This window comes from Muscardinus avellanarius (assembly GCF_963383645.1).
Source record: "Muscardinus avellanarius genome assembly, chromosome: 17".
Classification (NCBI taxonomy): Eukaryota; Metazoa; Chordata; class Mammalia; order Rodentia; family Gliridae; genus Muscardinus; species Muscardinus avellanarius.
This window is the reverse complement of record NC_137803.1, coordinates 51,224,236-51,249,722: the sequence shown is the minus strand read 5'-3', so window position 1 is coordinate 51,249,722 and position 25,487 is coordinate 51,224,236. Positions and strand designations below refer to the sequence as shown.

General features: G+C 42.3%; 1 protein-coding gene across 1 annotated transcript in view; it reads right to left on the bottom strand.

The window, feature by feature from the left end:
• Positions 1-25,487, bottom strand: part of OSBPL1A (oxysterol binding protein like 1A) — a gene marked incomplete at both ends in the record, with an annotated part of 217,349 nt that overhangs the window by 109,416 nt on the left and 82,446 nt on the right. The window contains one exon of the mRNA XM_080714416.1: positions 17,249-17,355. Within this exon, the coding sequence (XP_080570542.1) occupies positions 17,249-17,355 (107 nt within the window). The remainder of the gene's footprint in view (positions 1-17,248; positions 17,356-25,487) is intronic.

Below are 25,487 nucleotides of genomic sequence, written 5' to 3'. Positions count from 1 at the left end.
ATTCTATTTTCTTCTAAAATGCAACTTCTACCAAGAAAAATATTCCAAAAATATGGACACCAATTTCCTGTCGAGAACCTAGAATGTAGGAATTCTGTATAAAACCTGAAGATAGTTCAATATCCTTGGCCATATGCTTATCTCTAAATTTGATATTCTTTTATCAAGTTGTAAAACTAGTTTATATAGATGGCCACATCCATTTTGGTGGGGGGAAAGTAGATTTTTCTTAGCTGATAGATGAACTTTCCTAACTCAAGCCATATATGTAATAACTGGGCTAAATCCAGAACAGAATTCTGGATTTAGCTCTAAGTTTTGTACCTTCCTACTTACAAAGCTTAGGCAAGTAAAAAGATTCTCTCTCCTGGCCCTAGTTACATCCTCTGTAAAATTTTAAAAGAAAAGAGATCAGTCATTTCAAATCTTTCTGTGGAAGCTCCTTCATGGGCGAGAGGCTTTGACCCTTACCTGTCTTATATACAGGCATCCCCATCTGCTTGTCCCCTGATACAATCTTTGAAAACAGACTAGATGCTTATATAAGACTGACACAGTGTCTTTGAGAATTTAAGTGACTCTAGAACACAGTAAAATAAAAATGAAATTATTTCTATCATAAATGAAAAATTTTCTTTGTAAACAATTTACTGAGTTATACTTACCCCCCCCCTCCCCAGTACTGAGGATTGAACCCAAGGGCTTTCTACCTCCAAGCTACACCCCAGCCCTATATTTTATTCTTTATTTTGAAATAGGGTCTCAAATAAGTTGCGTAGAGCCTCACTAAGAAGTTGAGGCTGTGAACCTGTGATCCTGTTGTCTCAGCCTCCCAAGTACTGGGATTACAAATGAGTGCCACCATGCCCAGGGCAAAATCTCATTTCTAACTCAGCTATTTAGAATCCAGAATAACAACCATAAAATCTCCCCTACAAAACATTATTATAAGTGAAGGTTGATTTTTTTTCAAAGAAATTGAACTCAAAAAAGGCCAGTGTCTGAATGTAGCAAGTAATAAGTAGGTAAAGGGCCAGATGGCCTAAAGAGCCACACAGTGTCCCTACCTGGCAGCCCGTCAGGGGCTCTTTCTTCCAGAGACAGGCGTCTCCCCTGAGCCTCCTTCAGCCATGGAGCACAACTCCTGTGCCTCATGTCCTTCCTGCCACCACCTCTGCTTCCCATCAGGGCTTCCCTCATCTAACACAGAATGCCACAGTAGTGCACAAGTTCTCTTTAATAGAATTTCCTGAGAATACAGCATAGGAAAACTGGCACAAAATGAAACTAACAGGTTTACCCTTATCTCATTTAATTCTCACCATAACTTGTGAGGCAGAGAGACAGCATCTGAGCCAAGAACCCCGTGAGCCTCAAAATCAGGCCGTTCCCTTGAGTAGAAGAGCAAGGGAAGAAGAGCCCGCAACTAAAACGTGTGGCTCAGAGCTGCAAAGAGCAGGTGCTCGTGGTCTACCAGGTATGCTTTCTTCTTAGGCTTTCCTCAGGTTACATATATGAGGAATGACAAAGATCCCACAGTGAGGAATGACAAACCTTTGAGCATGTAAAGAAAATGACACAGGTCACCTTGGCACACTCCTCCTTGGTGCTCGGGCCAAGGTTCTGAGAAGGAGCAAGCAAGATGGAATATGTTGAAAATGGTGGTGAAGTCCCTGGTGTAAGGAAGGTAGAAAACTAAAAGGGTGGAGTGAGGGAAGGGGACACTGAAATGACCACTCGTCTACGACTCTAAGTACCAATGTATGGGAAGTGTGACAAGAGCAGCCAGAAGGAGAAAAAAGAGAAGCACCAAGCAGGGAAAGAGGAGAGGGTGGGGGAGAGGGAGAGGGAGAGAGGGAAGGGGAAAGGGGGGAGAGAAAGAGGAGGAGGGAGGGGAGAGAGGAAGAGGGAGAGTGAGACAGAGAATGAATAAAGCCTTCAAAATCTCCTACAAGATTTAGGTTTTTAATTCTATGAGAGAAGTACCTAGACTACGAAATTCAGTTTTTAGCCTGGAAAGATGAAACTTATGAAAAATATAAATATATCATTATCCATAAAATAACCAAGTAATGAGATATCTGCAAAATTATAACATGCTAGAATTAAAAACTCTAACAAAACCTAGAAAGAACAAATTTTGAATTAATTATCCACTTTTAAGAAACAAAGAATAATTAATGTTATAGGTTGTAGAAGAAATACCTCAGAAAGTGATAAAGCTAACTATAAAAATTAATTTTAAAAGATGCAATAGATACTGAAGTTAAAGATAGTTCTTGAAAAGGCAAACAAATAAAGCTTTAATGGGACAATTTTTGAGATAGTTGGAGGCATAGGGGGTGTATTCATTTGAAGAGAGAAAAATGTGTTCAGAAATATCCAAATATATATAGAAAAAACAATAGAAAAAATACACAATAGTCAATACCAGTTTAAAATTAATAAAATAATAAACCTTTGTTATAACAACCAATTTCAAAACCTCAATGGAAAGGATAAATTCATGAAAATATATAACTTGCTAGACATGGTGGCACATCCCTGTAATCCTGGTACTTAGGAGGCAGAGATAGGAGGATCACAGGTTCAAAGCCCAGCTTCAGCAATTAAGCAAGACCCTCAGGAACTTAGTGAGATCTTGTTTAAATATATAAAATAAAAAGAGCTAGGGGTGTACCTTAGAGGTAGAATCGTCCTGTGTTCAATCCCCAGTACCAAAAGAAAGAAGAAAAATATGTAACATCAAAACTGACCCCAAAAGAAATAGAAAATTAAAATAGTCATATAACAAGTATGTTTAATTTATAATTTACTTAAAAAATTCACAAAGATGGTTTTATAAGAAAGATCTGTTTTTTTGTTTTTTTCTTAAGGAACAGACCATTTCAACTTTATTCAAGCTCTTCTAGAGAATAGCAAGAGGGAATACTCGTACAGTAACTTTATGAAGTCATTATAACTTCAATACTAAACTCTAATAAAGATGGAACAAAAAGGAAATTACAAGCCATTTCCACTCATAAACAGAGATTCTAACATTCAAAGGAAAAAAAATTGAGAAAGAATGTTAAAGAAAATATATCACGATCAAATTAGATTTATTCCAGATACACAAGGATGGCTTATCACTAGAAAATCTAAATATCCGATCCTCTTAATAGATGAATAAGGGACAGGTATTAAATTCAATACTTTTTCCTTACTAAAAATTTCAAGACTGTATAAATGAACATTAATGTCATACGTCCGATAAATGATATTTATAAATATCATTTTAACAAATTATTTAAAGTTAAAAGCATGTCTTCTTTTTAATCGGGGTTACATGGATTCCCCCCATCTCAGCCTCTTTTCGGAATTACCCTTAAGGCCCCAGCAAGTATATTAAGAACAAGAAAGGAAAAGCGTAAGGACTAGAAGAAAGAAACACAAAATTATTCACACATTATGAATGTCCACATAGACCCCGTCATAGCCTATCTTTATTATTTCTATTCCCTCATTCCCATCACATTTATTCCTCTGGCTTCTTGCTATGTAATGCTTCTAAGACTTGTCATCAAAGTCTCCACAAAAGCCAGTTGTGGTGGTGCACACCTGTAATCCCAGTACGTGGGAGGCTGAGACAGGAAGACCACAGGTTTGAAGTTAGTCTCAGCAACTTAGACTTTGTTTCAAAAAAAAAAAAAAAAGAATTAAGAGAAAAAGGGCTGGGAATATAGCTTGGAATTGGACAACTCTAGGTTCTGTACCAGTTTAAAAAAAAAAAAAAAAAAAAAGACTCCAGTGATGCCTGGTTCCAAGTGCCCTGGACAGCTGGGCTCTTCTACGCCCTGAGAACTCACCTCCTGCTTCCGCACTCGGGAGCTTGTCTGGCAGGGCTCCTGCTTTTTCCTTTCTGTGTTCCCTGCTGGCTCCCACTTGTCTTTTAAATGTCAATATCCAGACCTTTGATTTCAAACTTTGAAGTATGCTTCTACATGCTATTACTCACTCCTTGGGCTGTGATCACCACATTTATCTAGGTGACTCCCAACATGATTCCCAAACTTAGATCAGACAAGTAAGGACACGCCAGCATGTCCCAAAGGGAACTCATCTCCCACATTCCACTTACTTCCCACCTTAGTCACCTTCAGGCAGTGAGGATGCCAAGGGTTGGGAGTCAGGAGACTCCACCTTCCTCATTCCCCACGTTCAATCTATCCGCGCCTATTTCCGTCCTTGATTTCTGAAGTCTCTCTCAGCTCGGTATCTTCCCTTTTTTTCCCCCCTGCTTGACTTCCGACTTGATTATCTCTTTTGAATTCCTGCACCTGGTCCTCCTGCTTTCAGGCCTGTCCTCTAATCCTTCCCATAAGGAGCAAATCTGACTAAATCTCTCCCAGATTAAAATCTTCGAGATTCTAATCATATACAAGATAAGTTTTAAACTCTTTAAGCATATTTTGCAAAGTCTTTCAAAAAGATCTAATTCTTCTTTTCATTAAGAGTCAATTCTCTCTTTCTTCTCCCCCCTCTGATCCAACCTTAATGATTTGCTAAACTTATTTTTTTCTGTTGCTTCTCTGCCCATGTAGTAAACTAAGTTTTTTTGTTTTTGTTTTGTTTTGTTTTGTTTTGTGGTACTGGGCTTCCTGGAAACCCTTCCACCTCCGGGCTACACTCCCAGACCTATTTTATATTTTTATTTGGAAACAGGGTCTCTTAAGCCAGCGCGGCTGGCTTTGAAGCAGCGCGATCCTCCTGTCTCTGCCTCCCAAGCGCGGGGAGGGGATTACAAGCGTGCGCCACCACGCCCGGCTAACCTAAGTTTTAATAAAACCGACTGGTCTGGCAGTCTCTGATAAGGTAAACGGTCCATAAATACTTAAAGTAATATGCAGCATATCCACAGTGTACCATTATAACACTGTACTGTGGTTGCACCCTGATGACTCTCAAATTAAAGGGAATTTATGTTTGCTTATAGGACTCATTCAAAATTCTTGAGCATATAGGCCAGGCACTATATTCTATACTTGAAATATGGCCAGGAAGGGGCAAACCCAAACGCATGAGGGTTCCAGTCTTAAACCTCTGTCAGATACAAAAACTTATCAGGATAGATCATAGGTAACAACAAGTATGACCAACCTAATTAACATGAATGCAGACAGGCACACACATCCACAGACACACCCCTACTAATTAAAACTTTATGTACTTGTGTTTAAAAAATTCCCCAAGAGTTAACAAAATGAAATCCAGCTTTATTTTACATAAATGGAATTTTATTTGTGTATAATTTATGACCTAGCACTTCCCAAATTAACTTGTAGCAGCATATATGTGGGTTACATATAAAATAAACTAGCCAGGCATGGTGGTGTATGCCTGTAATCCCAGTACTTGGGAGGCTGAGTCAGGATGATCACAGAGTTGAGGCCAGTCTCATTTAGTGATACTCTATTTCAAAATAAAAAATAAAATCTTCCGAGATTCTAATCACATACAAGATTAACGCTTTAAGCATATTTTGCAGTCTTTCAAAAAGATCCAATTCTTCTGTTCATTAAGAGTCAACTCTCTTTCTTCTCCCCCCTCTGATCCAACCTTAATGATTTGTTAAACTTACTGCTTTTCTGTTGCTTCTCTGTCCATGTAGTAAACTAAGTTTCTTTGTTTTTTGTTTTTTGTTTTGTTTTGTGGTACTGGGCTTCCTGGAAACCCTTCTACCTCTGGGCTACGCTCCCATGCCTATTTTTTATATTTTTATTTGGAAAGAAGGGTTTCTTAAGCCAGCGAGGCTGGCTTCGAAGCAGCAGGATCCTCCTGTCTCTGCCTCCCAAGCGCGGGGATTACAGAAGTAGAATGCCCTTGGGTTCAATTCTCAGTAACACACACACACACACACACACACACACACACACACACACACATTTTTAAAAATATATTTTGAATGAAGTGTGTCAAGTAAAAACATCCTATATTTTTTAATTTTTCAAAGAATGTAAGTGGGGCGTGGTGGTGTACACTTGTAATCCCAGTACGTGGGAAGCTAAGGCAGAAGGACAGCAAGTCCGGTGCCAGCCTCAGATGCCCAGTTAGGCCTCCACAGCTTAGTGAGACTCCGTTCCAAAAATAAAAAAAGAGGAGCTGGGCGTGGTGGTGCACGCTTGTAATCCCCGCACTTAGGAGGCTGAGACAGGAGGATCGCACAGGTTCGAAGCCAGCCTCGGCTACTTAGTGAGGCTCTCAGCAACTTAGTGAGACCCTGTTTCCAAATAAAATATAAAATGGGTCTGGGAATATAGACCAGAGGTAAAAAAAACAAACAAACAACAACAACAACAACAACAAAACACCTGGGTTCCACCCCTGGCACCACAAAAATATAAAAATAAATAAATAGGAGCCAGGAGTGGTGGCACACATTTGTATTCTCTGCATCTGGGAGGATCGCAGTTCAAGGCCGGCCTCAGTTACTACTGAGTGAGCCAACTCGGTGAGACCCTGTTTCAAAAGAAAGAATAAAGAAGAGGGCTGGGGGCATAGCTGGGAGGCAGAAAAGCCCCTGAGTTCCATTCCCTAAATGCAAATAAATAAATAAATAAATAAAATAAATAAAAAATAGGGCTGTGGGTATAGCTCAGAGGTAGAATGCCCCTGGGTTCAATCCCCAGTAACACAATAACACACACACACACACACACACACACACACACACACACACACACACAATTTAATTTTTCTTCGAATGCCGAGAGCTGATAACAGTGATATATTTGAATGCCAGAAACAGTAGTAAGTTTTTCAAGTCTTTTTAAAAGAATGAAATTTGGAGATTAAATTATGATGTTGCACACAATATTTAAAATGTGCTTATACTGCCTTTATAAACAACCTTGAATATGAGTAGATACGTTTTCTTTTAGCATGGAAAACCTAATAAGCTTTATTTCTCCCATTCTGCAGGGTGCATAACTGAGAGTAAGGGGTTGTGTGGGTCGATTTTACCAACCCTGTAATCCCCCCATTAGCCTTTACAAGGTCCCTAAAGAGGGGGAATCAGAGTCCGGCAAATATATTCACAATGATCACATTCCTTTAAAACTCCAGGCTGGTAAAAGCAGTATTGGGACAGAGGCTGAAACAGCGCTCTGGTTTCCAAATTTGGATTAAAGACCTACTAGATCAAAACCAAGCTCCTTGTCAAGTCATCTGATTCAGTGATAAAAAACCGAACGCTGTGAACTGTGTTGTGTCAAACTGAAACGGAAGTTCACATTTAGATCCCCTAGTCTAGCCTGCCCATTAGTCCGCCAACACGCATTGCAAGCATTTTTCCTTGAAAAAGTCACCATGTGAAGCAACGCCGTGCCTTCCAAATGAAATGCCTTCATTCTTTGAACCTAATTAAAATTAAGAAACTTTTAATTGCTAATAACAACAACAACAACAACAAAAAGCTGTGCTAAGCTCCTCCCTGTACCTTGCTCTCTGGACTACCTCCCTCCGAACCCAGAAAAATCGGGCACAACAGAAAACCCAACTGGCCACTGCTCAGAACCCAGGGTTAATAAAAAAAAAAAATCCTAATCAAAACATCAAATGCAAAACCCCCTCCCCACTCCCCAACACCGCCTCCCTCCTCAATGCGCTCAGCTTTTCCCGCGATTCCTGGAATCTCAGTGGCCCGAGGTTAAGTTCACGTCAATGTCAGGCAGAGCTGAGACTTGCAGAAAATCGCTAACTTGGAAGGTTATTTAGGACAACCGTGCCTCTCACAGCCCCACTCCCCCAGCTCCCGCACCGCTTGACCTAATACTAATATTTAGCCCCGAAGGAAAAAACATCAGCCCTGGGCCGTCCCGGGGCTGGTGCGGGAGCCCAGGCCAGCTGTGGTCAAGCCCCGCAGGCCGGCGGGTCGGGAGGCAGGGCAGGGTCCCCGCGAGCTCCCGGGCGGTCCTCTGCCCTCCCCTCGGCTGGCACCCCCGATCGCCGCCTCCCCGCGTCCTCGGGCCAGCTCGGGGCTGCCCAGGGCCAGCAGGCGCGCACACCCACCTGGGCGGCCGCGCCGCGCTCAGCTCCGGCTCCTCCCGCGGCTCGCAGAGTGCTCCGCCGGGCGCCTCCGGCCTCTGCCGGCCCGGCGCTCCTGGCGCTCCTCCCTCGGCGGGCTGGCCCAAGGGCGACCCAGGGCGGCACCGCAAGGTCTCCCTAAGTCACCTTCGCCGCCTCCCCGGGGAGCGGCCGAGGCCCTGGCCGCAGAGCTCCGCGCTGCCCCTGGCAGGCTCGGCCGCAGACCCGCCCTCCGGGCTCGGTGCGGAGCTGGAGAGCCGCGGCCGGCCTGCAGGGCGGCTCCCTCCTCCTCCCGTCCTCAGCCCTCCTCCCGCGCCCTCCTCCCGCGCCGCCCGCCCTGCGGCTCGGTGCAGGTGGGGACCGCGCTCGCCCTTCCGAGCAGAGTCGCGGGGATTCTCTAGGGAGGTCTCGAAAGGGCTACTGGGGCTCTGCGGGCGCGGGCGCGGCGCTGCCAGGGCCAAGCGTGGCCTTGTGCTCAGCCCCTTGCTCAGAGACAACTTTTAAATGGCCCCTCAGGAAACTCGGGAAAGCAAAGGAATCCGCTCCCCTCCAGTCTCCAGGCGCCTACTCCTGCTGCTGCTGCTACTGCAGCAGCGGTCCTGTTTAGTTCACCAAAAGCAGAGCTGAGCGAGTCTCCCCCTACTGTTTACACCCTAGTCGGGAGGCAGTTTGAGCACTGAGACAAACAATGCTATTAATCCTAATAATGCAAAACCTGCTTACATGAAACAGCTTCTTATTCCACCCAGGCTCCAATGGTAGACAATCTCCAAGGACAAAAGCCACCAGATAAACACTACTCCTAGCAGGGCGTGGTGACGCATGCCTGTAATCTCAGTACATGGGAGACTGAGACGGGCTGATCACAGGTTCGAGGACAGCCTCAGCAAGTAGTGAGACTCATCAACCTAGCAAGACCTTATTTCAAGGTAAAAATTTAAAAATAAGGCTGGGGGTATAGCTTGGAGTTACAATACCCCTGGGTTCCATCCCCAGTACCAACCAACCAACAAACGCCTACTCCTAAGTGGAATGCTCAGGTCAAGGAGAGAATCCAGCTTAACTGTAATGCTCTGGTGAGAAAACAAAGACGCTTCTGCTCCAATTTAGGCCTTGAACTTGTCTAGGATGCGTATATCTGTCTCATACTTTACTGAGCCCTTGAGTAATACTGAACAAAATCGAGTCCTTCTTAAGGAGCTCCTGAGTCCCTTCATTTCCTCCCAAGCCAGCGGGGTCTGCATTTGCCCGGCAGGGGCAAGTGCCTGAAAGATACACGTGGGATCCGCAGAGAACCTGACACCGTTGCCTGTGCGGTTCCAAGGTGGCTGCAAAGTCCCCTGTCTTCTTTCTTTGTTTTCTTCCTAATTGATACCTCAGTAGTCTTACACTTGTGAGTGCCTCATTTGGAAGCAAAAGGGGGCGGGGAGAGCCTGCTACAGAATCTTCCTCTCCAGCCCTGAAAATTCGAGAATGAGTTCAGTGTACAAAAGCAGTACTAGGCAACACAAGAAACAAAAACGCTTTGTTCTAGAAGGCGATTTACAAGGCACCGAAAATGTGCCAGGCACTGTACTGAGACTTCACATAAAATAACTCATTTGTATTCTCATTTTCAGATTTGGAAGTGGAATTCCTAAACACATGCTAATTTACAGGAGGCTGAAGTAATAGAATTTGGATCCAGACTGGTCTGACCCAAAAGCTTGTATTCTTTCCTTTGGGCATTAATTATTCATTCACTCAAATATTTATTAACCATCTACTAAGCCATGCTACCAAGATAACTAAGATATAGGTGCTTCCTTAAGGGGCTCCAGTTTAGTGAATATATATCACATTGGACCTTTAGACAACATAGCACGGGCTGTAATAACAAGGAACTCCTGGAACAGGAAGGACAGTGACCTAGTTTTGGCGGGAGGAGACTGGGATTAGGAAATAGTAGTACCCATCCTGCAGATCAATCTTGAGAGCCAGGCGTGGTGGTGCAGGTCTGTAATCCTAGTACTTGGGAGGCTGAGACAGGAGGTTTGCAGGTTGGCGGCTGGCCTCAGCTACTTAGGCCCTCGGCAAATTAGTGAGACCCTCTTAAAAATAAAGAATAAAAAATAGGGCTGGGGGTGTAGCTTGGAGGTAGAATGCCCCTGGATAAATTTCCGGTACCACAAAACAAAACAAAAACAATCTGGAAAACTTTATCTAGTAATAAATAAAGGCATCTAGCAATAACTGAAGTATTGGAAGTGGATTGGATGGATCTGATTAAAGGCGGATGGCAAAGACAGGCAAAGCAAAGATAGTTCTCAAGATCCTAGCTTGAATTTCTGAAGAGGCGGTGGTTCTGGAATTGAAGGAACAACTTTGACTTTAGACACACTAGTTTTTGAAGTGCCTCTGATATAACCATAGGCAAGTGTTCAAAAGGCAACCAAGTATGCTGGCTCAGAGGTCAGGAGAGGTCTCTGGATATTTAAGTAATTACGTATTTCTAGTTAAAAGAGTAGGTGGTATCATCCAAGAAGAATGTATGATCTCTATTCTAAGAGAGGGCCACCCACAGATACCTGGGGAACACTAATATTTAAGGCATAGGCAGCAGAAAAGGGGCTTTGGATGGGAGACTGAAACACAAGGGTCATAGGTTCAACGTCAGACTCAACAACCTCGTAAGACCCTGTTTCAAAATAAAAAATAAAATAGGGCTGAGGGTGTAGCTAAGCTTAGAAGTAGAGCACTCCTGCATTCAAACCCTAGTACGAGGAGGAGGAGGAGGAGGAGGAGGAGGAGGAGGAGAAGAAAAAGAAGAGGAGGAGGAGGAGGAAGAAGAAATTGGCAGCATCATAGTTTCAAGAATGAAACTGGAAAGAGATGTGCAGACATATATAAACACTATCAGTAAGAGAGTAGAGAATTCAAAAATAGTTTAGAGCAAGGTTCCCAGAGAAGCAATAGGGAAGGGAACAAAGACCTCCAACAATAGGATGGCGCTAATGCAGCTAGATCAACACTGGGAGAGGGAGCCGATGGCTCTTACAACAGGACTGCCGAAGGTTTAGCAAAGAAACTTTGCTTTCGGCAGAGGGAGAGGAGAGGGTTAGAGAGGGGTCAAGGCCTGAATGAGCTGCTGTCCTAAACGTCAGGGCACAGCCAAGGGACAAAGTGACTAAGAGACTAAAGGACCGCTGGAAAGTAGGAAGCTAAGCAAACTTCAGAGATCACTCGGTAGAGCTGAGTCCACCCAAGTGCATGGCTTTGTTTCCAAAGTACAAGGCCTGGTCCAGAGAGGCAGTGTAATTCTCCCCTTTGAGACAGGTCCAGTTTAGAGTGTGAATCTTTTCATTCTGCCGCAAGCACTGCACCACCATCACCCAGGCATACATCTGGGTCACATCTCCTCAGCAGTCAGGAGATGAGAGTATACAAGGTTCCACAAGTGAGATTACACCAACCTCAAACAGGCATATTCCTCACTTGGAAAAAACTGGTTCGGCCAAGATCAAGGGAGCTGGATGCTACGGAACCAGGACAGCACCAGCGATGGATCCATGTGACAGTCAAGCAACTCCTGAGACTACTCTGTGAGGAAAACTGTACAAACAAACCTAATGCATGAAACCACTGTCCACATTTTTGAATGAAATTCTCAAAGTTAAACACACAGCAATAATATGCCATGATAATACATATCTAAGTACACTGCCCTAAAAATACCCTGGAGGTTTCTTTTTAATAGATTAACCACTAACTTTTTGGCCTTTTTTCCTTTCATTCTTCTTTTTTGGGGGGGGGCTGTTGTTATTTTTGTTGTTTTCTTGGGGGGGATTGTTTGGTTTGGTGATGGTGAAGGTAGTACTAGGAATTGAGCCCAAGGTCATTCTACCTCTGAGCCCAGGGGCATTCTACCTGAAATATAGCCCCAACCCTCAACCCTTCCTTTATGTATGTATGTATATATGTATGTATTAATTAATTAATTTATTTATTTATACTTTGAAACAGGGTCTAAGTTCCTGCACACTGGCACCTGTGATCCTCTTGTCTTAGCCTCCCTGAGACTGGGATAATAGGTGGGCACAGTGGGGCCCAGCTTATTTTACATACTGCAATTTTCTTAACCAGGTCAGTAGTTTTTTTATTTTGTTTGTTTGTTTGTTTTTTTGTTTGTTTTGTGGTATGGGGAACCTATTTTTTTCTTTATTTTGAAACAGGGTCTCACTGAGTTGCAAAGGGCCTCACTAAGTAGTGATGCTATCCGCAGAAACCCCAGATCCTCCTGTCTTAGGCTCCCAAATGCTGGGATTACAAGCATGTGCCACCACGCACGCCCGGCTATTCAGTAGTGTTGTTTACAAATAAAATCTACCTATAGCTGGCATGTTGATACATACCTGTAATCCCGGTACTTGGGAGGCTAAAGTTCAAGGTCAGCCTCAGAAATTGAGACGCTCAGCAGCTTAGTGAGGCCCTGTTTCGAAATAAAAAACAAAAAGGGCTGGGGGTATAACTCAGAGGTAGAAGGCCCCTGGGTTCAACTCCTGGTGCCAGTAAATAAATAAATAAATAAATAACTGCCAAGTCAGACGTGGTGGCGCATGCTTATAATCCCAGTACGTAGGAAGCTGAGACAGGAGGATTGCAGATTCGCAGCCAGTCTCAGCTACTTGAGTCCTCTACAACTTAGTGACACGCTGTTTCAAAATAAAGAAAAGAAAAAAAATAGGGCTGGGAATATAGCTCAGAGGTAGAAAGCACCTGGGTTCCATTCCCAGTGCCAAAACAAATAAAATAACTGCCTATAATAACACTTGGTTTATTTTCTGCTCATGATGAAAATCTCAACTCTATAGGTCACATCAAAGCATCTCTAAGAAGCAAAACCACCGTGTTTCACAGAAACAGAAGGCATGAGACTCAGGCACACAAGTCTGCACACACTGAAAACCCCAGGTTTCTCAGATGGAGGCAGCTTGTTCTGACTGTGGACATAATTTTACCAAGTTTGGTTCTCTACCTTTCTTGTAAATAATAATAAAAAAGGTCAGTATTCTGTTGCTAGAGACTAGCACAATCTATTGGATTTTCAAGAAATACTTTGTCAAAACCCATATGGAGCCAGGCATGGTGGCGCAAGCTTGTAATCCCAGCATTTGGGAGGCTGAGACAAGAGTATCACGGTTCAAGGACAGCCTCAGCCACTTAGGCCCTCTGCAACTCAGTGAGACCCTCTTTCAAAAAAAGAATTGGGATGGGAGTATAGCTTGAAAGTAGAAGTCCCCTAGGTTCCATCCCCAGTACTGCAACAAAAACAAAACAAAACAACGACAAAAAACAACCATACGGATCAAACAAGAATTCAAAAAGCATTAGCACGACAGACCCGTTAAGCTGAAAAACACACATTCCTATAAATTTTTAATCTCTGTGGTGTGTTGCACATGTGCCCTTGTGCCTGGGAACCGAACCCAGAGGCATTCTACCTCCAAGCCACACCCCAGCCCTTTTTATTTTTTGTTTTGAAGCAGGGTCTCACTAGGTTTCTGAGAGTCTCCCTAAGTTGCTGACGCTGGTCTTGAACCTGTGATCCTTCTGTCTCAGTTTTCCAAGTACTGGGATTACAGGTGTACACCACTGCCTGGGTATCTCTGTATTAAAGCACAGAGTATTATTAATATACAAAAAAAGAACAATCCTTAGACACTCAAAAAACATATAATTAAGTTTTAAATTTTTAGGTGAAAAAGTAAATAATTAGACTGAGATGCAGTTCAGTGGTAGGGTGATTGCCTAGCATATGAGGCTGTATCACGAAAAAAAGAAAGAGGAGGAGGAGGAGGAGGAGGAGGAGGAGGAGGAGGGGATGAGGACGACAAAGAAGAAGTAAATGTGTAACTGTTTTTGTGTGTTTGGTACTGGGGGTGAAACCTAGGGCCTTTTTCTACCTCTGGGTTATACTACCAGACCTATTTTTTTTATATATACTTTATTTAGAAACAGGGTCTCACTAAGTTGCTGAGAGCCTCACTAAATAGCTGACGCTGGCTTTGAACCTGTGTGATTCTCCTGTCTTAGACTCCCAACCACTGGGATTACAAGTCTGCACCACCACGCCCAGCTTTTAAATATGTAAATTTAAAATAAATGCCAAATATAAGTAAATAAATAAATGCCAACAAAAAAGAATAAAAACAGGTTTTCTGCTAAGGGGCCTGATGTCACTCCTGCCCAATCTGTATTTTGTAGCAGACACAACAGAGGTGCTCTTCCAATACGATCTCCTTTACTTTTCTGAACAATCCACAGGCGTTTCAGCTGCCACCAATTTTAAAGGGTAATATTAAACACTGAGCCACAGAGAGAGTAAGTAGCCAGACATTAGACTCAGGTCTATGTAAGTTCAAAGTTTGATTGCTCTATTAGTAATACTTCTAGATAACATGAATGTAATTGATGATGCCAGATAAATAAAGCATTCCAGAGTACTATCTATCATGCCTCTCTGACCTCAGTTACGTTAGTTAATTTCTATGTTGTAATTCTTGGTCATCTGAAAGACCAACTTCAAGGACGCCACTTATCTTTCAAATGTGTTGAGAGCCTTCTCACTCTCTACAATCTTATTCCTCAGAAAGAAATCCAGGGATTCTACTGAGACAGTATTTTGTGGAACTAATGAAAAGCTATCTTAATGATACTTTAAAGTATAAAAAATTAAATGCCAGTTGCTAATGAATACAGTTCTGTGTGGTATGCTATGTTTTCTATGTATTATTTACCTGTGTATATTTGTTCCACACACCCAACTCTAAGGTGCTTATGTATTTTCCTTTTACAGAAATTTATTTCAGCCAAGCAGAGTGGCACACATTTATAATTCCAGTACCTGGGAGGCTGAGACAGAAGGATCGCAGGTTCGCGGCCAGCCTCAGCTACTTAGTGAGGCTCTCTGCAGCTTTGTGAGTCCCTGTTTCAAAACAAAGAATAAGCCAGGCATGGTGGTGCACACTTGAAATCCCCATGCTTGGGAGGCTGAGACAGGAGGATCACCCAGGTTTGAAGCCAGCCTCGGCTACTTAGTGAGGCTGGCAGTAACTTAATGAGACCCTCTTTACAAAAAAAGTATAAAAAATAAGTCTGGTAGTATAGCCCGGAGGTAGAAAAACCCCTGGGTTCTATCTTCAGTACAAAGAGGAAAGAAAGGAAGAAAGAAAGAAAGAAAGAAAGAAAGAAAGAAAGAAAGAAAGAAAGAAAGAAAATAAAGAAATAAAAAATAGGGCTAGAGGTGTAGTGAAGCCCTCTGCAACTTAGTGAGACCCTGCTTCAAAAATAAAGAATAAAGAATAGGGCTAGAGGTATAGATTGGAGGTAGAATGCCCCTGAGTTCAATTCCCAGTACTGCAAAAAAAAAAAAAAAAAAAAGAAGTTTATCTCAATATGTTAGACAAAGACTGAGATGTAAACTAGGCCAGTGTTCCTAAAAAATATTAAGTAGACGGTTGTCACTTAAATAATGATGGAAACACAACAGTCCTCCCACAGTTGTTAAACTTTTTCCTTGGACAGTCGTAACTCCTCCCTAAATAAGATGAGTGCAATGTTAGAGACATAGAAGCTTCAAGAAGCTTCCACAGAGGAAGGACTACGAGTGTTATAGAAGATCCTACAACAAGAACTTCTAATTTTATTTGGAGATAAGTATGTATTAAGCACTAAGCTAAGCGTTTGGTTTACATTATCATATTTAATTCTCATGGCAAATTTAAGAGTCTAAAACTGATTAAATAGTCTAAACTTTGTCTAATCATACTCTTGCAAACCTAAACTGTTCACAAAGAAAGAGGTTTTAGGCTATTTATCAAAATAACAGTTTAAAATCAAAATAAATTGACTTCTTAAGAAATTAAACACATGCCAGGCATAGTAGTGCACACTTGTAATCCCAGTACTTGGGAGGCTGAGACAGGACGATCACAGGTTCAAAACCAGCCTCAGAGACTTAGCAAGCCTCTCAGCAACCTAGGGAACCCTGTTTCAAAACAAAAGATAAGAAAAGGGCAAGGAGTGTATCTCCAAAGTAGAATTTCTCTGGCTTCCATCTCCAGTACTACAAAAAATAAAAGAAAGAAGGAAAGAAACACACCAACCTACATTGACATTTAATCTCTTGTTCAGGCTTAAAATCATATATATCTCTAGAACAAAAGTGATATCAATACATACATCAGGTTCCAGTTCCATAAGAAACGTGAGAAGCCAGGTGTGGTGGTACACACCTATAATCCTAGTACTTGGGAGGCTGAGAAAGGAGGATCGCAGATTCAAAGCCAGCCTCAGCAATTTGGTGAGGCTGTCAGCAACTTAGCAAGACTCTGTTTCAAATTAAAAAAAAAAACAAAAATAGGGCTGGGGGTGTAAGCTCAGAGATAGAATACCCCTAGGTTCAATCCCCAGCACTCCCCCCAAAAAAAGAAAGAAAGGTGAGAGAAATTTGGTTTTACAATGTGCTAACTGCTACATATAGCCTGTGACATCATAATTTGTTAATTTCACAGGTGTTCTAGAGTGTTATCATCTTATTCAGATTAATTTATGACCCTAAACCATTCCTCATTTGATAAACTAGCATCTGAAATCTGCAAACCACCAAAAGTAGAAATGTTAAGAGATGTTTTTAAATAGTATTAAAAGTAGGGGGAGTGCACACCTGTAATCCAGTACTTGGGAGGCTAAGATAGGAGGATCACAGGTTCAAAGACAGCCTCAGCAAGTAGCCAGCCTCTCAGCAACCTAGACCTTAACAAAAACAAAACAAAATCCAGGCAGGGTGGCTCAAGCTTGTAATCCAGCGTGGCCAGCCTCAGCTACTTAGTGAGGCCCTTTCTAACTTCACGAGACCCTGTTTCAAAAGAAAGAATAAAAAATAGGGCTGGAGGTGTAGCTCAGAAGTAGCATGCCCCTGGGTTCCATCCCCAGTACCATAAATAAATAAATAAATAAATAAATAAATAAATAAATAAATAAATAAATAAATGTTCTGAATCTTGGTAAAAAGAAGCATTTCATTTTGTTGTTATCATTAATGATTCTTTCTACTTTTGAACAATTTGAATACAATGACCCTTTGGACAAGCAAGCATGCAACACCAAAACAAGTCTTTAAAAATCTCGATTCCAAGCAACCTACCCCTTCTTGTTTTGTGAAGAGATTAAGGCAGTCGCTCAGAGCTGCGCACGTTTCTCGAGATGCTTCAGAGACAACTTCGACTTTCTGAAGAAACGATGGCAGAATTTCTAGAAGTAAAAACAATGAGTGGGACTGTCAGTGACCTTCAGGCAAGCTGAAACCACAACAGTACTTATGTTTATATGTGTCAATAATTCCATGTTTTCTTAAGTAAAGCACACACTGTAGATGTTTCTTGGGCATCGTTACTAAGCATGGCTGTGATCACAGCCCACCAGTCAGCACAGAAAAGGGCGATGCCTTCTGCTAGAAAAGACTACTTAGAAAGAGAAGAGCCAACACTTAAAAAACAGAAGCTTATAGGAATTAAATAATTGCAGAATGCTCAAGAAGAATGGACAGCAGCACTTTTAAGATATTGGCATTCCTCTCATGATAGTCTATGCAGGATAAGTAATTTTATTCAAAAAGCGAATTGCTAAACAGAGCCAAAAATAATTCTGCAGTTGGCATTGTGGGTAACATATGTGAAGGCGGCACTAACTCAACTTCCTCTAGTTCTTATTGGGACAAATAATTGGCATAAACAGGCATTTTCACCTTAAAAATATGTACCCGAGGAGGTCTAGTATCTTCTCATATTATGTTTATATGGGAAACCAAGATATGATAGTATCAGTGTCTTCCCTGGTCAGCTAAAGAAAATCTCAACCCATTAACCCATTAAAACAAGAACCCAAACCAGAATGCTGGTAATAGAAATCTGCAAAATGGACATATATCGCTTAAAAATGTGTCATGCCAGGCGTAATGGTGCACGCCTGTCATCCAGTACTTGAGAGGCTGAGACAGGAGAATCTCAGGTTTGAGACCAGCCTCAGCAATTTAGACTCTATTTCAAGATAAAAAACAAAAGGGGCTGTGGTGTAACTCAGAGGTAGAATGCCTCTGAGTTTCATGTCATGTCCAGTTTTTTTTTAATTGTACTGGGGGTTGACCCAGGGTCATTCTACCTCTGTGCTACACCCCCAGCCCATTTTGTTTTTTACCTTGAAACAGTCTAAATTGCTGAGGCTGGTCTCAAACCTGAGACCCTCTTGTCTCAGCCTAAGAATAAAGACTGCAGGCTTGCTTCACTGTGCCAGGCTTAGTTTGACTTTTTTTTTTTTTTTTTTTTTTTGGGTGGTACTGGGGTTCCTGGAAGCCTTTCTACCTCCAGGCTACACTCCCAGACCTATTTTATATTTTTATTTGGAAACAGGGTCTCTTAAGCCAGAGAGGCTGGCTTGGAACCTACTCGATCCTCCTGTCTCCACCTCCCAAGCATGGGGATTTCAAGTGTGCACCACCACACCAGGCTTTTAGTTTGACTTTTTTTTTTTTTTTTTTTGGTGGTACTGGGGTTCCTGGAAGCCCTTCTACCTCTGGGCTACACTCCCAGACCTATTTTTACATTTTTATTTGGAAACAGGGTCTCCTAAGCCAGCGCGCGCGGCTGGCTTCGAACCTGCGCGATCCTCCTGTCTCTGCCTCCCAAGCTCGGGGATTACAAGCGTGCGCCACCACGCCCGGCTGAGTTTGACTTTTTAATTACACATTAATATCCTTTAAATCTGTCCATCAAATGAAAATCATAACATTTAAGCTTTTCATTAAAAAAAAACTTTAAAGGAGAAATACAATTCAACCTATAGAAATACAACCAAATCTTGTTTTTTTGTTTGTTTGTTTTTTGTTTGTTTGTTTTTTGTTTTTTACACCTGGGGATGTAACCCTTCTACCTGAGGGCTACACTCCCAGACCTATTTTATAGTTTTTTAAATTTGGAAACAGGGTCTCTTAAGCCAGCAAGGGGCTTCAAACCTGTGCAATTCTCCTATCTCAGCCTCCCAAGTCCAGGGATTACAAGCATGCGCCACCACACCCGGCCAAATCTTGTATTTTAAATAATCTTAACTTACTTAGAGCACTTCTTAAAACATGGGAAGCAAGGTCAATAAACAAAAGAGATCAAGTGAATCCAAATGCCAGCAATTTGCAAATGGAAGGCCCTAGAACAGAGTCCCAAGAAGAGGTACAAATTTTCAGATGGGAAATGGAATGTCTATATGAAAGCGAAATAAATTGTAAGGTTGTGTTATTCAATCATATACAACCTATCAAAGCAAATCTACTAGGAACACATACCAAATTATTCCTAGTCATTATTTCATGGTGGTAAAACTGAATATTCATCTTCTTCAGTCTTTTTAAAAAACATTTTCAAATTTTCTACATCAACATGATTTCATTAAAGAAAGGTCATTTTCTTGGGAAAAAAATGTCTCACAAGAAAGGTGGGCAGCAAAAAGAAAAGTTCAGAGTAAATGAGGAAGGAAAGAATAATCTCGCATTGATATCGGGTATGAAGACCCAACATTATTTCATCTTCTGGAATACAACTCCCACTGTTAGCTGTTCTTAGTAAAACCCAACTAAATAAATACTATATTCTAAAATGAATTTGACTTTCCATGGTTTATTTTTCATTTGAAACTAATCTCTGATACACATTGTTAAGATTTATTCTCTACTTAGTTGCTAAATAGCAAAAGAACCATATGCTAGATGCTATGTGATTAAAATAGCACCTCCACAGATGTTACCCAGAACTGTGGACCAAGTGCTGAGAAGATGCCCATGAAAAAAACAAAACACAGCGTCTGCCTCCCGCCTGTGTAATCTAGTGATTTTCCTCTTTCATGGCACAAATAACAAAGATTAAAGGATAATCATTCATGGGTCTGTGCCTTTTATTAAACACCACCAAATGCTTAGTTATCCCCAATGGGGATAATTATGTTTGAGAAAATTTATAGCTTAGATGCTTATTGGTTAATATAAAAACATTATTAGGAGTTTTATGTGTGAGTGTGTAGAGTACTAAGGATTCAACCGATGGGCATTCTACCTCTGAGATATACCCCCAGCCCTATTTTGTTTATTATTAAAACAGGATCTAAGTTACTGAGGACCCTCACTAAATTACTGACAGTCCTCCCTAACTTCCTGAGGCTGTCTTTGAACCTGTGATCCTTTCGTCTCAGCTTCCCGAGAATTTACTGAAATTATAAGCTTGCACCACCACACCTAGCTACTAAGGATATTTAAATGTGCTTAAACAAAAACTGATTCTGCAAACTTTCAACACACACACACACTTTTGTCCACATCAGAGTAATCAAAACCATCTAGTTTCAGGGTCTGGGGGTATATGCTCATTCCTGAAATACATGCTTATAAGGCCCTGGGTTCAGTCCCCAGAATCACCTAAAAATTAAATAATTACCAAATCTCCCTGGCAATCTTATATTAAAACAAGGTCTTGAAATAAGTATTAACTTGCACAGTAGCCTGGCCTAAGAATTGATGAACCTTGGCATGTGGTACAGCACATGGGGCCATCGGTTCGCACTTGGCATGCTTCTTATATAATGGTGTTTACAGTTACATAAAAAGAAATCAGACTGCTAAGCTTCTAGAAAAGTGACCAACTGGGAATCACTGCAAATATGTTTTAGCCAGTTAATATTTAGAGACCAAACTGCCATGAATAAATGCAAAAAGGTCGCTGTGTTACCTTATTTGGTCTACTCTAGGAATCTGTTAATTTTGAAGGAAAAATGTTATTTTTGTTTTAAAAATATTTTTGAAGTCAAGAAAGCTGCTAGAAAATCATATTGGAAAGGCTTAACTTTAGAGACATATAAAAAGCTCACAATCTGGCATTTTTCATGATTACATGGTATACTTTTTAATTGGGTAAGTTTTTAAAGTGGTAAAAAGTACTTGTTTCTCTATATGTTAATGAAGGAGATGCTAATTGTTCTCCTCATACTGAAAAAGCCCACAGTGGTTAGCCTAATATTTCAGATGTTCCATGAACTGAGTTAGGTTCCTGCAAATATCTATTTACCTAGAAATGGTCTCCTACTTTATTTCTTCCAAACCTTTTTTCAAGATGTACCTTTTCCTGTGATACTGGAAATAATAATTATTCAGGGTATGTATGTGTAGTACTAGGGAAGCAGTCTACCTCTGAGCTACAACTCCAGACCTTTTTATTTTTGTTTTGAAATCAAATCTGTCTAAGTTATTGAGAATCTCACTAAATTGTTGAAGTTGTCCTGGAACCTATGATCCTCCAGTCTCAGCCTCTCAAGTACTGGGATTACTGGGTGTGTACCACCATGCCTGGTGATAATTTACCCTTATTCAAAGGTTTCCCCACTTAACAAAAATATATTTCTTTCCAAGCCTAGTTCAAATGCAATCATCCCCATGAAGGCCTCACTACACAGCCTCTTGCCTGGACTCCAACAGTAGCCAACGCATTGGTGAGAGGAATACGGGGCACCGTGTGTGTGTACGTTTTCTCTCTGCCACACTTATAGACTCTAAGCAACACCCCACGCTGAGCTCTGAACAAAGAAAACACTCAAATATTTATCAAAAAATGAGGAAATTCATAAAGTCTTATTTCCATGGCTTGCACAGAAAATTCTTGTTTCAAGATAACAAAAAACAAAGAAGCCTGGGGGGAGGGCAGCTTGGAGGTTCAATTCCCAGGACCGAAAGAAAAAGAAAAATCAGCCTTTTAAAAATCTCTTACCCGGGCGTGATGGCATATGCTTGTAATCCCAGTACTCAGTAGGCCAAGACAGGACAATTACACAGGTTTGAAGCCAGCCTCAACTACTTAGTGAGGCTCTCAGTAACTTAGTGAGACCCTGTTTCTAATAAAATGTAAAAAAAAAAGAAAAAAGAAAATAGGTCTGGGAGTGTAGCCCAGAGGTAGAAAGCCCCTGAATTCCATTCCCTAGTACCACCAAAAACATAAAGAAAAATAAATAAAATAAATAAAAATCTCCTACAAGCCAAGCGTGGTGACGCATGCTTGAAATCCCAGCATTCGGGAGGCTGAGACAGGAGGATTGCGGGTTGCCAGCAGCCTCAGCTACTTATTGAGGTCGTTTGCAACTCAGTGAGACCCTGTTTCAAAATAAAGAAAAAAAAAATAGGGCTAGGGATGTCGCTTGGAGGTGTAATGCCCCTGGGTTTCATCCCTAGTACAGAAGAAAAAAAAAAAATCCCCTACAAGATACTATAGATGAGCAAATAAGGCGACCTGAGGGGATGGGGGAGGGAAATTCTCTAATGTCCGTGATGTACATTAACAAATACATTAAAGTCAATCCCTAAGTCAAACATGAGAAGGAGGGAGGGGGAGGGAATGGGACAGGGATTGGGGGAGGGCTAAACAAGTGATGTGTGCATGTACACCTCCACCATCTTGTGCTCCATTAAGATCTATGACTGCAATGTATGTATAAAAAAAGTAAAAAATTAAAAATTAATTCCCACATAAAGCCAGGCATGGTGGCACCACCCGCTTGTAATCCCAGCATTCAGGAGGCTGAGACAGGAGGATCGCGGTTCACAGACAGCCTCAGCTACTTAGTGAGGCCCTCCTCAACTTAGTGAGACCCTTTTTAAAAATAAAGAATAAAGCCAGTCATGGTGGCGCACGCTTATAATCCCTGCGCTTGGGAGGGCCGCGCAGGATTGAAGCCAGCTGCACTGGCTTAAGAGACCCTGTTTCCAAAAATAAAATAGGTCTGGGAGTATAGCCCGGAGGTAGAAGGGTTTCCAGGAACCCCAGTACCACCAAAAAAAAAAAAAAAAAAAAAGGATAAAAAATAGGGCTGGAGGTGTAGCTCGGAGGTTGAACGCCCCTGGGTTCCATCCCCAGTACTGAAAAAAAAAAAAAAAAAAGTAATGAGTAACAGAGAAAAACAAACCTATCAACAAAACCTGTAGACTATCAAAAAAAGTAAACAATAAAGGCTGCTTGCAAAAGAACTATATTTAGAACATCAGAAGTATGTGTGTAACTCCAGTACTTAGAGGACAGGTTGAGACAGGGAGGACCACAGGTTCAAGGCTAGTGTGCAGTAATTTAAGACCTTGTTTCAAAATAAAAAATAAAAAAGGGATGATAGAGGTATAGCTCAGAGTAGAGCATCCCTGGGTTCAATCTTCACACACACACACACACACACACACACACACACACACACACACACACACACAGAGAATAAAAGCCAGAAGACTGTGGAATCACATTTTCAAAATGATACTAGATGATAACTATAACCTAGTAAAGGTGAAGTAAAAATGAAGAAAAAGCTGGGTATGGTGGTACACACCTACAATCCCAGCACCTGGGAATCTGAGACAGGAGGATCACAAATTTGAGGACAGCATCAGCAAGTAGTGAAACTGCCAGAAACCTAGGGACATCCTGATTCAAAATCAAAATTAAGAAGGGCTGAGGGTAGACCTCAGAGGTAGAACACCCCTGGATTGAGTTCCCAGTGCCACAGAGATAAGATAAAGGTTAAGACAGAAATTTTACAATTCACACACCCTCAGGAAAAGAATCACTTGAAGATTGACCTCTGTTAGAAAAAACTGAATCCAGAGGAGAGAATGTAAAATTCAAGGGCGTTAACTGTAGGACCCAAACTGATGAAAGAACACAAAATGCCCCTCGCTCGGGCTTCTTCCCTCTACGTCTCTGACATATCTGTTGACTTATGCAATCTCTATGCTTACTGACAGAACAAATAACCACTCGTGTCTAAGTTAGAGAGATGTGTCATAAGCTAGATCAGCTGGCTGAAGAAAGAATACTTTTGCGGGGGGGGGGGGGCAGTGTTGGGGGTTGAACCCAAAGCCTCGCCGCATGCTAGGCAAGTGCTCTACCACTGAGTTGCACCCCGGCCCCCAAATTTATAAGCTAGACTGTAGGTTATTCCTGCCATTCACCCATTCATATGAAAGAACATGGCAAGCGCGCATGTGAGACCCCCACGTCCTCATTGTGTGCCTTGCGCTGTCAAATGCCTGCCTGCATGGGGTCTACATCCTAGAGGGAGCAAGGCAGAGGAGGGCGCAGGTGTTGAGAGGAGCTGGAACTTCAGGGGGAGAGGTGTCCTCAGTAAAGGGCCCCGGCAAGGGAGGGAGGGAGGGGGCTGCGCAAAGGCTGAGAACCATGGGGACAGGGAGGGCAGAGAGGGAGGAGGAGAGGAGAGAGAAAGGGAGGAGGAGGGAGAGGGGAAGAAAGAAGAGGAAGGAGAGGAAGGAGAAGGGAGGGAGGAGAAAAGGGAGGAGAAGGGGAGAGGGAAAGGAGAGAGGAGAGAGGAAGAGGAGGAGGAGGGAGAGGAGAGAAGAGAGGGAAGGAGAGGAGAGGAGACAATAGGGAGGGGGAGAGAGAAAAGAAGAGAAAGGGAGAGAAAGGGAGAGGGGGAGGAGGAAGAAAGGAAAAGGGAGAAGAGAAGAGAAAGGGGAGAAAAGAGTAAAAGAGAGGGGAGGGGAGAGAGAAAGAGGAGAGAGGGGAGAAATCACTCACAAAGGTGAGCTCAGCTAGAGAAGGGGCAGAGAACACGCAGGACACAGCAGGCTGGAAGCACAGAGGCGGGAATGGCGGGCAGGAGTCACAGAATGAGCCAGGCCAAGCTGGGCAGAAGAACCCAGCAGCCTGAGAGGAGGGAGCAGAGAGAAGGCCCAGGCCAGCTCTCTTCATAGCCATCCCTAGCAGGGCCCAGACACCAGGAGGGCCTGCAGGTGCAGGCAGAGCCTGAGGGGTGTGGAGCAGACAGGTGGCAGAGGAGGTGCTGGGGTAAGTTGGGAAGGCTGGGGAGTGGAGCTGAGAAAGCTCCTTGGAGAAACACCTCCAGGAGAGGGGCGTGCATGCTAAGGCCAGGTGGCTCAGGGTGAGCAGGAGGACCCAGGCAAGGAGCAAGAAGGGCCACGGTCACTAGAAGGACTTTGTCCTTCACACCTAAAGGGATGATGTGGAAGCCACCAGATGTTTTGATCAAAGCTCACCAGTCCATGGATGTTTGAGGAGGATCTCCGGGGCCAGGGCTGTGGAGGCAAAATTGGACCCTGCAGCACCTTTGGAGGCTGTCTTGACAGGGCACAGTGGAAGATGACCATGGCCTGGGCCAGGCTGAGCAGTTTGTTTACTCCAAGCCGAGGATTTTGAATAAAGTTTTAAGAAGGTTGATTGACAATGCTCTTCCTATAAGATGTTTTTCTTTTAAGTAACTGAAATAATTTTAATTTCTTTAACCAGTATTCACTATACACATTTTTGACATGCAATAAAGTGTTCATATTGCCAGGAGTGGTG